A 16,296-nucleotide genomic window follows, 5' to 3' on the forward strand; every position below is an offset into this window, starting at 1 on the left:
TCAAGAAGAGCCTTTATGGCCTTAAACACGCACCAAGAGAATGGTATCATAAGTTTCATTCATTTATGCTCTCTCAAGGTTATAGAAGAAGTGACATTGATCATTGCCTCTATACTAAGCGAGTTAAGCAAAGCATGGTAGCTTGTTGGTTTTTATCCTTTAAGTGGATGACATGTTACTTGTTGAAAAGAACATTAATGAGTTAGCTTCCTTGAAATAAAAGTTGAATGATAGCTTTGACGTGAAATATTTGGGTCATATTTTGGGCATGCACATTGTGCGCGATAAATATAAGAAGTTGCTTTACTTATCTCAACAAATTATATTGAAAACCCACTCAAACATTTCAATATGGAGAGAGGGAAGGCATAGAATACTCCACTGCCTCCATATGTGAAACTATGCCTAAATGATAGTCCCAAATTTGATGTAGAAAAGGCTGAAATGGCAAAGGTGCCATACTCTTTGCAGTTGGTAGCTTAATTATGCAATGATATGTACATGATTAGATATTGCTTTTGCAATGGGAGTGGTCAACCAATACATGTCAAATCCTGGCAAGAAACATTGGGGGGTAGTGAAAGGATTCATGAGATATCTGAATCGTACAAAGGAATTGTGCATTTGGTTTGGAAGAAAATAAGCACATGTACTTGGATACACTAATTATGCACGGGATATGGACAAAAGGAGGTCTACTTTAGGTTACGTCTTCATTTTTATTGGTGGTACTGTTTCTTGGCGATCTCATTTGAGAGTTGCACATCCATGGTCAACCATCAAAGCTACGGTAATTGCAGCATCAAAGGCTTGCAAGGAAGCTATATGGCTTGCTCGACTAGTGAAAGACTTGGAAATTTTTGCTGAGGTGCCTACATTACACTGTGATAGTCAACAATGCTATCATGTTGGCAAGGAATCCAATGTTTCATGTGAAGATAAAGCATACAAATGTTGTAATAGAATGTCCTAATAACTTGTAGAGTAGCGGAATTAAGAGAAAGTATTTGCTGAAATTACTTTGAGAGCATAATGGGTGAACTTCATTAATGGTAGCAACATAAAAATAATAGTTAATTAACTAGGCATGAACAATACTTTTGCAAGAGAGTGAATTAGAGAACATGACAACAATTGAGGACCGGATTTTATGTGGAGCCGGTCCCCCCTCCCCAATAGGCATTTGTATTATAGATTCTCCCATTAAAGGAGACTTGGTACAATACAATCTTTGTGTTCTTTTTTACCTAAGATGATGCTATGAAGATGGAAAGCTTCATGCACCACTAGCATAGCATAATCTTTGAATAATACATTAACTGGACCAAGCCTCAGTCCCAAGACCTCAAACACCTTCGAAGGGGGAGAGAGCTAGCATGGAGTGAGGATAGGAAGAGGAAGAAGAAGTAGTATACGAGAAAGAGATATTCCTTACTTATTATCACTTTCTTTAGCATAGCATAATAGCATAGTAATGATGAAGATGAAGAAGATGGCAAGCTCAAGCTTTGAAGCATGTCTCTTGGTTGGATTTTGCACCCCATAGCCAAGAGGCCTAAGTGTAGGCTCAACTCTTCTCAAGGAGGTTAGAGAAGGAGATGGAGCTCTTGCACTTGCCAACCACATAATGAGAGTGAATGTGAGAGTGTGTGGGTGAGTATACCGTGCAAGCTAGGCCCATGCTTCCTTGGTCGACCCCCTTGGCCAATCACAGCCTTAGTGCATATCAAGCAACAAGGGTAGTCTTGGGACAAGTGTCCCCCTTTCCACTTTGAGAGAGAGGACTTGATAAATGCAAAAGCAATTAAATAAATGTGGTAATTTATCATTGGACCCCTTTTAAGCCTGGCCAATAGGATTCAAGCACCTCATGAAGGTAACATGGGTAGGGTCTTGACATGTGTCCTTGCTGCCTCTCTAGGCTTGGCTCACCTTGAGTGTGTGAGTGTGTTTATCTCTCTACCCCCTAGGAAAAGGGCTCACCCCCCCTCTTGTAGGGATATTTTTGACTTGCTTTGATCAAGCACCTTAGTCATCACAAGCATGACTAAGCACTTGGACTAGGGGTGCAAGCATCTCAAGCAAGCATGTCCAAGCACCTCAAGCACCTTAGTGATGCAGCAGGTCAAGCACCTCAAGAACCTTAATCAAGCACCTCAAGAATGACAAGCACCTCAAGCACCTAATCAAGCACCTCAAGTAGGACAAGCATCTCAAGCTTGGGCTGGGTTCCCACCTCAAGCTCAGCCCTAACTTAGGTCAAGGACTTTTAACACTAACCTTTGGAGGTCTTTAATGAAAGCTAACCATAAGGTCTTCTAAGCTCCATTGGTAGCCTTACTCTTTGACAGACCATGTCTCATTTGAGCCCCTTTACCATTGGCCCCTTGTTGAGATAGATCTGTAAGAACATGTCTATATTCTACCTCTTATTTCCATTTATCTCTCCCATATTAAATGATCAATTCAATATGAGAAAGTCTTTTTGGAATAGGTAGATATTAGATTTTATGACATTTCCTCTCTCTTGAAATCATAATCATCCTCAACTATGAGGTAGAAGAGATAAATTCTTAGTCATTAGTCTACGTTACTTAGCGGGTAGAGGGTCCCTTTTTGTTAGGAAATAAGACGTAGCTAAATAGATAATTGAGTAGATTACTTAATGGAGAGAGACAGATTTACATACACGAGATTATAGAGTAGAGAGAGAGAGAGAGAGTACACACAATATACGTGGTTCACCCAATGTGGGCTACGTCCACGAAAAAGCAGCCACTCAATGGCTTTAGTACTTCAAAACAAGAAGTAGTTTACAAAGAGATTATACCCTTTTGGAGCTCCCGCATTGCTTTCACTCTCACCACCTCACACCCATCTTGTTGCATCAACTTCACACTATGAAATGTTGTAGAAATGGCCTCCTTTTATAGGCCAAAAGGGTTGCCCTCTCTTATGAGAGGCAGCCATGTGTATCTGCCCTTGTGTGAATAAGTCCAAATCGGACCCTCCAATTTGCCTATGTGTGGCCGCCCTTGTGTAGACAAATCCGCTTTTTGAATTCGGCCACCGGCCCATTGAATTCGGCCACCCGGTCACCGGCCATTTGACTTCTTCCGACCACCACGGCCACCCACCGGCCAACGGCCAGCCGACTGCTTTCCTGTCGCCGTCCGGCCATAATATTCCGGCCCCTGATTTTTGCCGTGAAAATTTTGGTTTCGGCGAGTGATTTTTATTTCCGGTGAGTGATTTTCCTTCACGCACGATGGATTCTCCTCATAATGGGGGCCTTACAAATGTGCGCTTTTACCAGAGAAAAATTACAAGGGGTAAATCTGGCTCCATACTTACACTTTTTACCCTAATGTACATCATTCCAATATGGATGACTAATCCATTTTTTGGTGCTTGGGAGACATAGTCTTCCGCATCATGTAAGCTTCCTTTAGAGTCCATATCATAATGCAAAGAATAAAATGCAAGTTCTACTTGTTGTTTTTTGAGAGACCGTTCGTCAAACCAAACCATGATTCTAAGCATTAGCATACTTACTTATATTTTGTGCAGCAATAAAATAGAACTACTCTTATAAGACAAAAATATTGGTCATTAAAAAGAAATTTGTACATTTGCTTACTCTAATGTAGCATTGTAAGCATTGATAAGGTTCATACTATCCTTAAGTTGTACTCCTTACATACATTTTAGCATCTTCAAAAGGATAGTTTTGAACTTAATAAGATACCGACGGATAATCTTACCATGTCGCAGTACCTTATCTTCATGTCGAAGGACAGCTTCGGGTTGTAGCACCTCTTCATGATCTTCTACTTTGGGAGGGTCTTCAATAATTGGTTCACTTGGTGGCTCTCCTTTGTAGGGCTTAAGTAGACTCACATGAAAAGCATTGTGTATGAGCCAATGGTTGGGCAATTTAAGTTGGTAAGCCATCTCGTTGATTGGCTTCAAAATTTGAAAAGGGCCATAGAATCTTTTTTCTAGTTTAGCATAATACTTTTGATGGCCCGTAGGATTTTTGCCCTTCGTTTGCCTTAATCGAGCCTTGGGGAACTTGAGTAAGACCCAATCGTTTTCTTTGAACGTTAATGCCCTTCTGTGCTTATCGGCAACAACTTTTTTCCTTTGTTGAGAGATGGATATAGCCTCCTTAATCTTTTGAAAAGATTCTTGTAGGTCACGGCTATACTCATCAGCAGCGAAGATATTCCCATGTACCTTAAGTATCAAGGGACTTTTAGATCTTCCCTCAATGATTTCAAAAGGTGCTTTTCCTATAGAAGTATGTACAGTATTATTGTATGCATACTTTACAAGAGGTAAATACCTTTCCCATTGTGAGCATTGATCTACTTCTGTAACATAAGTCTTTAGTAGATCAAGTATTGTAAGATTGGCTATCTCACTTTGGCCATCCGTTTGTGGGTGATAGGCCGAAGAGAAATTCAATCTTGTACCTAAACTTTCAAAGAGACCCTTCCAGAAATTACTAGTCATTCTATGATCTCTATTTGACACGATGGATGTTGGCAATCCATGGTGTTTGAAAATCTGAGATATGAAGAGAGTAGCCATTTGGTGTGCCTTAATAGTCTTTTTGATAGGAATAAAGTGTGCTTGCTTGCTAAACCTGTCAAGTATTGTCCATATCTCCGTATTCCCATGGATAGACTTGGGTAATCCAAAGATAAAATCCATGGATATACTCTCCCATGGTGAATTAGGGATTGTCAATGGTGGCTGGAGTAATCTAGGTTGCTTCCCTCTATCATACTTAGTCTTTTGGCATAATACACATTTGGAAACATACTCTTGTATGTCCACTTTCATGGTAGGCCAATAGAAGTATGTCTCTACTCCTCGGAGAGTAGGTTGAATACGTATATGCCCCGCATAGGGAGGATCATGGGATTCAAACATGACTTTCTCACAAAGGGAATGGGTAATACATAGCCTATTGCCATGGAGAAGATAACCATCCTGCAAGGTGAAAGGTTCCTCTTTCTTCCCCAAAGCAAGGGCTGACATTACGTCTTTAAAGTCAGGGTCAGTAGCATACTGATCTATCATAGAAGATAGATCATTGTGAGTATCTATTGACACTGCATTAACCTTTGGTCATCGTGAAAGTGCATCAGCCACTTGATTGTGCTTACCAGCAATGTGAGCAATATGAAAATTAAATTGCAAAAGAAAATTTGCCCACCTCATTTGTTTGTCGGAAAGCTTGGTCTGCATCATGAAGTACTTGAGACTTTGATGGTTGTTTCGTAGAATAAATGGAGTCCCCAATAGATAGTGCTTCCACATGTCTAGGGCATGAGTAACAGCTAAAAGCTCTTTCTCATAGATGTGTAGGACACGTTCATTTGTGTTGAGCCTTCGGCTCTCATATGCTATGGTGTTCCCTTCTTGAAGCAAGACTGCTCCAAGGCAATCACCACAAGAATCACATTGGACCATAAATGGTTTTGAGAGATCCGGAAGCATGAGGATTGGTTGGGAGGTAAGCTTCTCTTTGAGCTTGTCAAAAGCATTTTGCTCCTTAGCAGTCTATGAATACTTAATGTTCTTTTTTGTTAAGCAATGGTCCTGCTATTTGAGATAATTTTGCTATGAAGCGTCTATAGTATGCACACATACTTATAAAGCTTCTTAGGTCATGTAGATTCCTTGGATTATGCCATGCTTTTATTACCTCTAACTTTGATAGATCCATTCGGATACCATCTTGAGAGATAATATGACCTAAGTATTGAATCTTTTGGAGGAAAAATTATCTTTTCTTTTGGATGAGAAGAAGATTATTCTTCCTTAGCGCTTGACAAATCATTGTTATGTTCCTCCAAAGACTTGGAGTAGATGATAATATCATCGAAGAACACTCCAGTGAATTTACAGTAAGGTCTAAAGATCTTCTCCATTAGACGATTGAACGTGGCTGGTGCGTTGGTCAAGCCAAAAGGCATGACTAGATATTCATAAAGACCGGACGTTGTACGAAACGCGGTCTTTAGGATATCTTCATCCACTATCCTTATTTGATGATAGCCACTTTTAAGGTCAATAATACTGAAGTAGGTAGAGCCTTGTAGCTTATCAAACAGATCTTCTACCCAAGGCCCGGGGAATCTATTTTTGATAGTCATATGGTTTAGTGCACGATAGTCCACACACATACGGTATGTTCCATCTTTCTTTTGCACTAAAAGAACGGGAGAACAAAAGGGAGAGGAGCTAGGCCTCACCATACCTTTGTCTACCAATTATTGTACTTGCCTCATGATCTCCTCCTATTGAGCTTGAGAAACTCAATAAGGAGGTTTGTTAGGCTGTGAGCTTGCTGGGATAAGCTCAATGGGATGGTCATCATCCCCTCGTTTTGAAGGTAAGTCCATAGGGATATCATCATTGAACACATCTTGGAATCCTTTTAGAAAATTAGACAAGTCTAACTCTTCTTGATTCCTACCATCTACTTTTGATAAACATTAGAACCTTTTTGAGACTCTTTGACAAAAATCATGTACGCAGAAACTGAGCTCTTCATTGATTTGTCAAAAACAGGAAGATTTACAAGTGGAATAGTGCGACCGGGCTCATTAGCATCTATATACATATTCTTGTCCCTGTAAAGTGAAGTAAATTCTCCTTTCAGGAAACTTTATGTTGGCAGCCATGCGGTCGAACCATGGTGCCCCTAGGATAGCATCCTCATGTTGGAGAGGAGAGATGAAGAAGTCTTCTTTGTCGACATAGCTTTGAACATGAAGCCTCAACTTCCCAATCAAGGGAGTAACAGAGGCTTGCTGTCCCTTGAAAGCTGCATCAGTCATTACAGTATCTCCCATCTCGAAAGCTTGAATGCCCAACTTGGTGGCCAACTCCGTTGATATGAAGTTGTGAGTAGAGCTAGGGTCAAACAAGATGAAGGCATCATGCTCTCTTATTCTTCCACATGCATAGGAGAGAGCTGCTCCTTTGCAATGAACATCCTCTTTTGGAGCTTCGATGGCGGAAGCTCTAGGAGTCCCATCGCGAGCATTTTTTTTGGGGCAAGAACGGTAGGTATGTCCTCCCCTCTTGTATTCCCTAGGAGAATAGCCATAGCTTTCATCAAAAGAGGAGGAAGGTGAAGAAGAAGGAGAAGAGGGTGACCTCTTCCTTGCCCTTTTCTTCCTTGGTTTCCTCTCTTCCCGTTCAGAGTGGCAAGGAGACGGCCGGACTATGGTTTGAAGATTTCCTCTTGGGAGGTGTTGGCAATCGCCTAGACCGCCGTCTTCTTGGAGCCAAATCTTCATATGAACTTAGGGATTCAGTGCTTTCTCGTTCCTTGGATTCCTCCTCTTGAATGGGAGAGAATCTTCTTTTGGGAGTCTCTTCAAGAGACCTCCTAAGCTCTCTCTCCTATTTGAAGAGGAAGGGTTATCCCATAAGCACGAAGTTGTTGAGTAACTTCGGCTTGCAAGGTAGGGTTACCCATGGCTTGCTGCAACCTAGTAATAAGGTAGTTAACAAACATGGGGGCACCATCATTAGCACCTTCACGTGCAAAATCAAAGCTATCAATGTTCATTCTACTCTCTTGATTATGGTTGGCCATGTTAATTAAACTTATATGTTTGTTTAATGTACTTTTTGGCAATTCAAAACTTCAGTTGCTACTCCTCTTAGCCTTTGAAAATTTCGGCCCTAAGGTATCTATACCCACGGCTGGAATTTGGTTAATTATAGAGAGTAGTGAGGTGAGTCTAATATTGCAGCATTGCCGAGGGATAGCTCCTTTCAGACTTCTTATGGCTCAATAATGGTAAAGCCGTAGGCAAGTCTAAAGAGACTCCATTATTAAGACCAAAGCTCCCGAGGTGTGCACCATACCCCACATAGTGGGCTGCAACAAAACCGTTACTAGATCCCAGTCCCACTTACCCTAATATAATTAACAAAACCAACCATTTATAGGCTACTTAAGGACATCTCTTCTTAAGCAAGAAAAGAGAAACCAAATGCTCTGATACCAATGTAATAGAAATGGCCTAATAACTTGTAGAGTAGCGGAATTAAGAGAAAGTGTTTGCTGAAATTACTATGAGAGCATAATGGGTGAACTTCATTAATGGTAGCAACATAAACATAACAATTAATTAACTAGACATGAACAATACTTTTGCATGAGAGAGAATTAGAGAACATTACAAAAATTGAGGACCGGATTTATGTGGAGCCGGTCCCCCCTCCAATAGCATTTGTATTATAGATTCTCCCATTAAAGGAGACTTGGTACAATACAATCTTTGTGTTCTTTTTGACCTAAGTGATGCTATGAAGATGGAAAGCTTCATGCACCACTAGCATAGCATAATCTTTGAAGAAAGCATTAACTGGACCAAGCCTCAATCCCAAGACCTCAAAAACCTTCGAAGGTGGAGAGAGCTAGCAGGGAGTGAGGATAGGGAAGAGGAAGAAGAAGTAGTATACCAGAAAGAGCTATTCCCTTACTTATCATCACTCTTCTTTAGCATAGCATAATAGCTTAGTAATGATGAAGATGAAGAAGATGGAAAGCTCAAGCTTTGAAGCGTGTCTCTTGGTTGGATTTCACTCCATAGCCAAAGAGGTTAAGTGTAGGCTCACTCTTCTCAAGGAGGTTAGAGAAGGAGATGGAGCTCTTGCACTTGCCAACCACATAATGAGAGTGAATGTGAGAGTGTGTGGGTTAGTATACCTTGCAATCTAGGCCCATGCTTCCTTGGTCAATCCCCTCTTTTAGCACTCCTAGGCATTTTATTGGACCTCCTCAAGCCTGGCCAATCACAGCCTTAGTGCATATCAAGCAACAAGGGTAGTCTTGGGACAAGTGTCCCCCTTTCCACTTTGAGAGAGAGGACTTGATAAATGCAAAAGAAATTAAATAAATGTGGTAATTTATCATTGGACCCCTTTTAAGCCTGGCCAATAGGATTCAAGCACCTCATGAAGGTAACATGGGTAGGGTCTTGACATGTGTCCTTGCTGCATCTCTAGGCTTGGGCTCACCTTGAGTGTGTGTTCTCTCTCTACCCCCTAGGAAAAGGGCTCGACCCCCCTCTTGTAGGGATATTTTTGACTTGATTTGATCAAGCACCTTAGTCACCAAGCATGACTAAGCACTTGGACTAGGGGGTGTTCCTACAAGCATCTCAAGCAAGCATGTCCAAGCACCTTAGTCATGCAGCAGGTCAAGCACCTCAAGCACCTTAATCAAGCACCTCAAGCACCTTAATCAAGCACCTCAAGCAAGACAAGCATCTCGAGCTTGGGCTGGATTCCCACCTCAAGCTCAACCCTAACTTAGGTCAAGAACTTTTAACACTAACCTTTGGAGGTCTTTAATGAAGCTAACCCTAAGGTCTTCTAAGCTCCATTGGTAGCCTTGCTCTGACAGACCATCTCTCATTTGAGCCCCTTTACCATTGGCCCCTTGTTGAGATCGATCTGTAAGCACATGTCTATATTCTACCTCTTGTTTCCATTTATCTCTCCCATATTAAATGATCAGCTCATTATGAGAAAGTCTTTTTGGAATAGGTAGATATTAGATTTTATGAAATATGTAAAGTACCACTTCATTCAGGATGTGCTTGAGGACAAGCATATGGAGCTTGTGAAGATGCACATAGATGATAACCCTGTAGATCTTCTCACCAAAGGTTTAGCTACTTATGGGCGTGAGCTAGATAGGCTACTCTAACATGATTGTACATACTTATATATTTTATACCCCATACTTAAAGGCACATTGGCCTTTAAGTGGGAGGTTGTTGGGGTGGTAAAACTTAATGTGCTAGCCCTAAGTAAGTTCTCAACTAGACGATAACACCGACCATTACATGCGTTTGCCCATGATAATGTATTGTTTGTCAACCTTGGCAAAACCAAGGTTATGGTATTCAATACCACACCGCAATGGGTTAGGAGATCAACACCCACATTTTCTTATGGCCAGGAGTCAGTGAAGTATACAGATGCATACACTTTACCTTGGGATAGCCTTTAGTGGTCCAGTGTTTTCATCGAGGAGAGCAGTTGAGACGAGATTGACCAGAGCATATGCTACCCTAGGCAAATTAGAGAGGATGTGTTCGAAGGTTTCGTTCCAAGAACCTCAAACAAATCTATGGCTCTTTGATACTTTAGTGGCATTAGTTATACTTTATGGAGCCCAGATATGGGTACATTCAATGGACCACAATAGCAGATCTGGTAGCACTGATGGGTGGAGATGTATGGAGAGGCCTTTGGTTTCTATGATCTCTTGGATGATAAGAGTTAAGGCTTTAGTACCACATGAGATTATCAGAGCAGGGCTGGCTGCATCTTCACTTGTGGTCGAGGCACTCACCATATCAGTTTCTTTTTTGAACAATTTATGGGACCTCCCTAGACACATATATGCTCGTTTAGCTTTTGAGTCTTCCCGACAGCTAGCATTGCAGGGGGATACTACTCATTCGTATGGAAAGATAACATCATGGTTTTAGTTGCACGGTTTCAATATGGATAGATTGCCTAGTATTCTTTGGATGGTGCACCAGAGGACTTGGATTTAGCCGACAGGAGAGTGGGCATGAAGATGGCTTTTTGTAGAGATAATCTTCTCCATCTAACGGAGGACGGGTTTGTGACTAGACCTAGTTACATGGAAACACATTTATCTCGGGGGATACGGTGCGCTATTGGTCACCTACGCACCTCTTCACATCAACTTGAGGTCAAGACTCGCAGGTTTAGGGGGATATCTACAGAGGATAGGATATGACAGTTATGCCATTTGGAGCTTGAGATAGAGCTACATTACATATGTCACTGTTTTGTATATCATGAGATACAGGGGCGATTTCATTGACTTTGCTGCTTTGGAGATCAGGAGAGAGACAATCTCAAGGTAGATTACAAAATTCTTTAGACCACCTACTGGAAGACAGAGGGGCAGACCACACAACAGAGCCCAGAGGCTACTGAGCTAGGGAGATCCAGACGCCCACAATTGGGGGTACTTCACAACATTGACAGAGATTACAGTAGATGATATGGATCACTTTAGCTTGATAGTAAAGGTACTTACCATGGCGGACATTGACAATATTCTATAGTGAACGATACAATACATCCTCGGACAGCGCCCGATGCTGGACATCCTCGAATAATAGAGCCCAATGCCGGATATCCTCGAACATTGATGTTCATACACTCGGATTGTACTACCCTAAACAGTTGTGAACCATGATAATAGCTATTTAGCTTTTATTTTTATTTATTTCATTTTAATTTGGGAAAATTACCAAAATACCCCTCTAATTTGTGGAAATTCCCAAAATACCCCTCAAATTTCAAAAATTCCCAAAGTACCCCCATAATTTGTCATAAATTTTCAAAATGCCCTTCAAATTTTCCAAATTCCCAAAATACCCCTGATTGTGAGAGTAAATTCTTCAAAAACAAAAAATTTGTAGCTTTTCATAAGAAGAGTGATTGTCTACCATACAAGATGCTAAAACAAAAAATTGAGTTGGTTATGTAGGCTTTGGAGATGAATTTCTTCAATATTTTTAGACATAATTACCTTTTTTTTGGGAGGTGATTTGCAAAAAATTACATGCGCTTATAAGCACTAAAAAACCGATCTCAATTGTCAAACAAGAATAAAGATTAAAAAATCTTGAAGATCCAACGAAAATAGATACAAGGGTATTTTGGGAATTTTTGAAATTTGAGGGGTATATTGGGAATTTCCAAAAATTATAGGGGTATTTTGGTAATTTTCCCTTTTTATTTTGTACCGAGACAGTTTGGTCTCTCACTCTCATAGAGATAGAGCGTGTTTAGGGATTAGGGTTTGAGCCAGTTTTTCTGTAGGAGAATGGCGTCTCGCAAGGTTATCCGCCGCCTGGGGGCCCTACTGCATCCTTCAAGAGGCTTCTGCCACAAGCAGGAGCTCGGTGATCAATTGCATCCGCGATCATCCAGTCAGCTGCTCACGGCCTTGGAGCCGCATGTCACAAGTTTCGGGAAGGAAATTTTTCAAGGCCTCATGGACGTGTCCTGTTTAGAGAAGGAGGTCTGGAAACAGAAACAGAAAGAAATTGAATATCAAAAGGAGGCCTGTAAACAGAAACGGAAAGAAATTGAGTATCAAAACAAGCTGATCGCATATGTGGAGGTAGACCTCCTTAGATCCAAGGGTTTGAACAATACACGTGGGTTGTTCGAGAGAATGCAGGAGGTCCTTGCAACATATGCACGTGCTAAAGGAAACAAAGCTTCCATTTTGTGGGAAAAAATCCTCAAGTGGTCTCCGGACTTGGCTGCTTGCGTAGAGAAGCACACCAATATTCCACCGCAAGATGTGCGGAAGCAAGCAGCACACTGTCATACTATATACAACATTCTTTCGCAGCACGTGCATGCAGGTAAAGAATTGGCTGAACTGCAGGCCGCCAATGGGAGAATTTATTTTCATAGAGGGCCTATGTCGCATGAACAGGTCCAAATATTTCTCTGTATTGGAAAGGCGGGGAAGTTTGACATTGAAGATGACCCGTCTACCAGGTACACCTGCTACTCTTGTTGCTTTTATTTGTTTATTGTTTGAACGTTGCCTGTATTCATTTTATATATATTGATTGGACAGGCCGTGCTGAAGAGTTCAGATGTGGGGTACTGTTTGTCTGGAGCTTCTGAGTTATTTATGGCCTACAACGTTGTTTATCCGCCCTGCTGAAGAGTTCAGATGTGGGGTGTTGTTTGTCTAGAGCTTTTGAGTTATTTATGGCCTACAACGTTGTTTATCCGCCCTGCTGAAGAGTTCAGATGTGGGGTGCTGTTTGTCTGGAGCTTCTGAGATATTTATGGCCTACAACATTGTTTATCTGGGATGCAGCGATTTTTGCTAGTATGTAGATCTGTTTGAATGTGGTCATGGTACGTATGATACTGTACATGAGACTATGGGCTCGCTGTAGAGTGATGAGGACTTTTTTTGGTTCTGATGATGTTCAGTGATGCGTAATGATTTATGTTGAGGACAGGTAGTCCTCAGGGTACATTATGCAGGTTGTGTAGAGAGGATACAAAATGTAAAAGCCTGGTTGCAGGTGTTTACTGTTAATCCAATGAGCTGTTTATTGTCTGAGTGCTTGAAGCTATATACCTGGATGGTTATATGGGACTCTGTGCTGCTTACTTGCTGCTGTCTGCTCTCTAGGATATAGTTTCTCAATGCCTGATAACAAAGGCTGTTTATTTTAATTATGTGTTTAGTTCTTGTTGTTTTTAACCATGCCGGACTATGTACTGTTTGCTGAACACTTTGAGGGCATTATACGGAGGTGTATTATACGCATATGATTGTGAAAGTTGGTGTGTTGGTTTATGATCTTTTAGTGTGTATGGTAATAGGTTATGTAGTCATACAAGGACACACACACATGTATCTATACATATGTGACACTTTGAATCCCATTTTACCTCGAAAACTTCCTCTAGCTCAGTTGTGGTGTGTATGTATGAGGATTCAAATATGAAATTTGAGCTTGAATTTTGATTTTGATGCTCAAACAAGAGTTACTAGATTTCAAGTCTTCTTGTAAACAATTTCAAGGTTTGTCACTAACATCACATATTTTTCAACAAAAATAATTTCCTGCACCTATACAGCATGCACTAGATGTCTTGCAAGAGTCAAAATCCTCTTCATGTGAAAATGCTTGTTTGGCGAGCTAACCATTCAGGTGTGTGTGGTTTGTTGAAACATCTGCCAACTAATACCATTATAAAGTAAGCTCTTGTTTACTCCCCCCTTTGTCCTCGTTTACTTTTCAGCATTCGACTTCCTCAGTCGCCCCTGCTTTTGTGCCCGCACTTCCTCGTCCATAAGTGACACTGAGGAAGTCAAGGGATCGACGATGGGAGTGTAATCCGCTGTTGATGCATCCCATCGGAAAAAAGAACAACCTGTATGACAGATAGGTTTGGTGTGAGCAAGTATGTGGCCCGGTTTAAAATACATTACCGGTTTTTGGCAGACATTGGCCACTGTCACCAAGCTGCCTTAGGTTTATGGTTTTCATTTGAATGGAGGAGCTACATGAAGTTTTCGTGGACCTGGGTAATAGAGACACATAGGCCAAGAATAGAGACACATAGGCCTAGCCACTCATTGCAATAAAACTCTAAGCATCTACGAAAAAGGGGGGCTCTCCATCATCCGCGCACACAAAGCCTCAATCTCTATTTCTATGGATGGCATCTCTCTGAATGAAATCACATGGATACAAAGCAAGGGAATCTCTCTAGTTGCAATCACTTATCCTTACTCTAGGTCCCCTTTTTTTCATCGTGTGTGTGAAGAATCAATCTCTATTTTCGATGGATGGTTTCTCTTGGAAGGCAATCACCTACACTTGCATCTTATAGGCATGTGGCATTATGCAAGATGCTAATGCTACCCGTCAAAATTAATGATGATATTGTTTGCTAGGGGCTATTGCAAAGAAACTATGTTTTGGTACTGCCTAGGTCGACATGTTTGCCAAATATGTACTTTAGAAAGCACAAAAAGTGCTTGAGGAGGTTCCTCTGAGGGGTTCTATCTTGACGCACACCAATTGCAAGATATTCCCAACAAGGGTATGACTCCTTTTAATAGATGCAAAACGAGGGCGCCTCTCTAGTTGCAATCACCTATGCATGCATCTTGAAGGGATGTGCTAGTATGCAAGATGTTGATTTGGGCAAAAGAATTGAGGATGATATTGTTAGTTAGGGGTTGTTGATAAAGAATGACGTGCTTGGAAATGCCTTGACTGACATGTTTATTAAGTGTGGTAAACTTTAAAAATCACAACAAGTGCTTGAGGATCTTCTTATTTGGAACATCGTCTCTTGGAATGCAATGATTGCGGGATGTTGTAGAAAGAGGAGGGGAGAAGAGGAGAAGTGTGTGTGTTAGGAGCAAGAGAAAGAAGGCATGGGGCCATCCAAGGAGGGGGGAGGCCTCATGTGTAGAGTTACGAATACGGCATGAGATTGATTTTTATTTTATTTTTTGGGGGGTGGGGGATATTCCTACCTATTGGACTTTTTTAAAGATAGAGCCTGTAGTAGGTGCACCATTAGTACGTCAGTAAGTTGCTCCAATTTTGAAGTGCATTTTATTAGGAGGAATCTTAAAAGATACCCTCTTTGTGATCAAAGTGAAAAAGTAGAGGCCTACTAGGTGTCATAGGCAGATGGCAAGCAACTTGTGGTAGGTGGACGGTGAGGGAAATTTTACAAAGGAGGCAGGTGGCAGTGCACAAGAGGACATAGCTGGCAGCAAAGGCGAGATAGCTACCACGTGACCAAAAGTAGAGCGCGAGAGCAGATGGAGATTTTTTAAGAGAAGAGTGTATTTGGAAAGGGCTCTTGAAGATGACATATATATTCCTGAACCTTTCTCGAAGGAAGCATTAGATCCATTGTAATGGACTCATATTCTAGAAACCTTAGATGTGTGTGCTATCTCAGATGGTCCCACAACAAAATTCTATGATAAGGATGGATATGATGTGGTTTTGTGTTTTATGGTCAATACAATCCTAGGAAAGGTTTCCTCAGAACATCCCAGGGGTGATAGATTGATCAAACAAGAGGTTGAAGAGTTCTATGACTCTTCGAGCATTTTGCACGAGAGGAAGACGTAGACAATGAATGCTCTGATAACTTGAGTGACCAAGAAGAAACGATAGTAGACATCCGGTTTTACAAATTTTCAACCAAAAACCTAAACGTCTATTTTGAAGATCCATTTTTTGTACTTATCGTAGATATGGTGATGCCATGGAATTATATGAGAGTCTTTATGAGTTTAGTTTGTGGCCTTTTTAGCTTGGTATGTTAGGCACATGTACATGTGGGTCAAGTCACCCAGCTAGTAGGTCAGCCGATTATAGGGGCAAGTGTGTGCAGTTTGAATTTTTTTTATATGCCCCTATCTATGTATATGAGATGTGAGTTTTAAGCAAGCACTGTGGTATCTTATAATCAAATTTTGTAGTTTTTTTGTCGTTATAATTCTTTTGCCCTCAACTAACTTCTCTCTATGTAGTAGTGCTATATAGCCTGTTGTTTGCATCAATTTTTCACATAGTAATGCATAGATTCAAACATTGACATCTTCAAAAAAATTGTTGTAAAAAAATTAGAAATTTTTTTAACCTTGAAAGCATCCCTTTTGGATTTGTTCTTTAGAAGCTA

General features: G+C 41.0%; 1 protein-coding gene across 1 annotated transcript; it reads left to right on the plus strand.

Moving 5' to 3' along the window:
- The first annotated feature begins 11,920 nt into the window (after positions 1 to 11,920).
- Positions 11,921 to 13,189, plus strand: LOC147464826 (uncharacterized). Its single transcript, XM_086510176.1, has 2 exons — positions 11,921 to 12,609; positions 12,692 to 13,189. Exons 1-2 carry the CDS (start codon positions 11,921 to 11,923, stop codon positions 12,699 to 12,701), a joined length of 699 nt encoding a protein of 232 aa, XP_086366302.1. The 3' UTR covers positions 12,702 to 13,189.
- Positions 13,190 to 16,296: the final 3,107 nt, after the last annotated feature.

Source organism: Adiantum capillus-veneris, chromosome 1 (genome assembly GCF_014529385.1).
Source record: "Adiantum capillus-veneris isolate H3 chromosome 1, ASM1452938v2, whole genome shotgun sequence".
NCBI classification, from domain to species: Eukaryota; Viridiplantae; Streptophyta; class Polypodiopsida; order Polypodiales; family Pteridaceae; genus Adiantum; species Adiantum capillus-veneris.

Coding starts and splice junctions, on each gene's coding strand:
- LOC147464826 (XM_086510176.1), top strand. CDS start 11,921: ATGGCGTCTCGCAAGGTTATCCGCCGCCTGGGGGCCCTACTGCATCCT.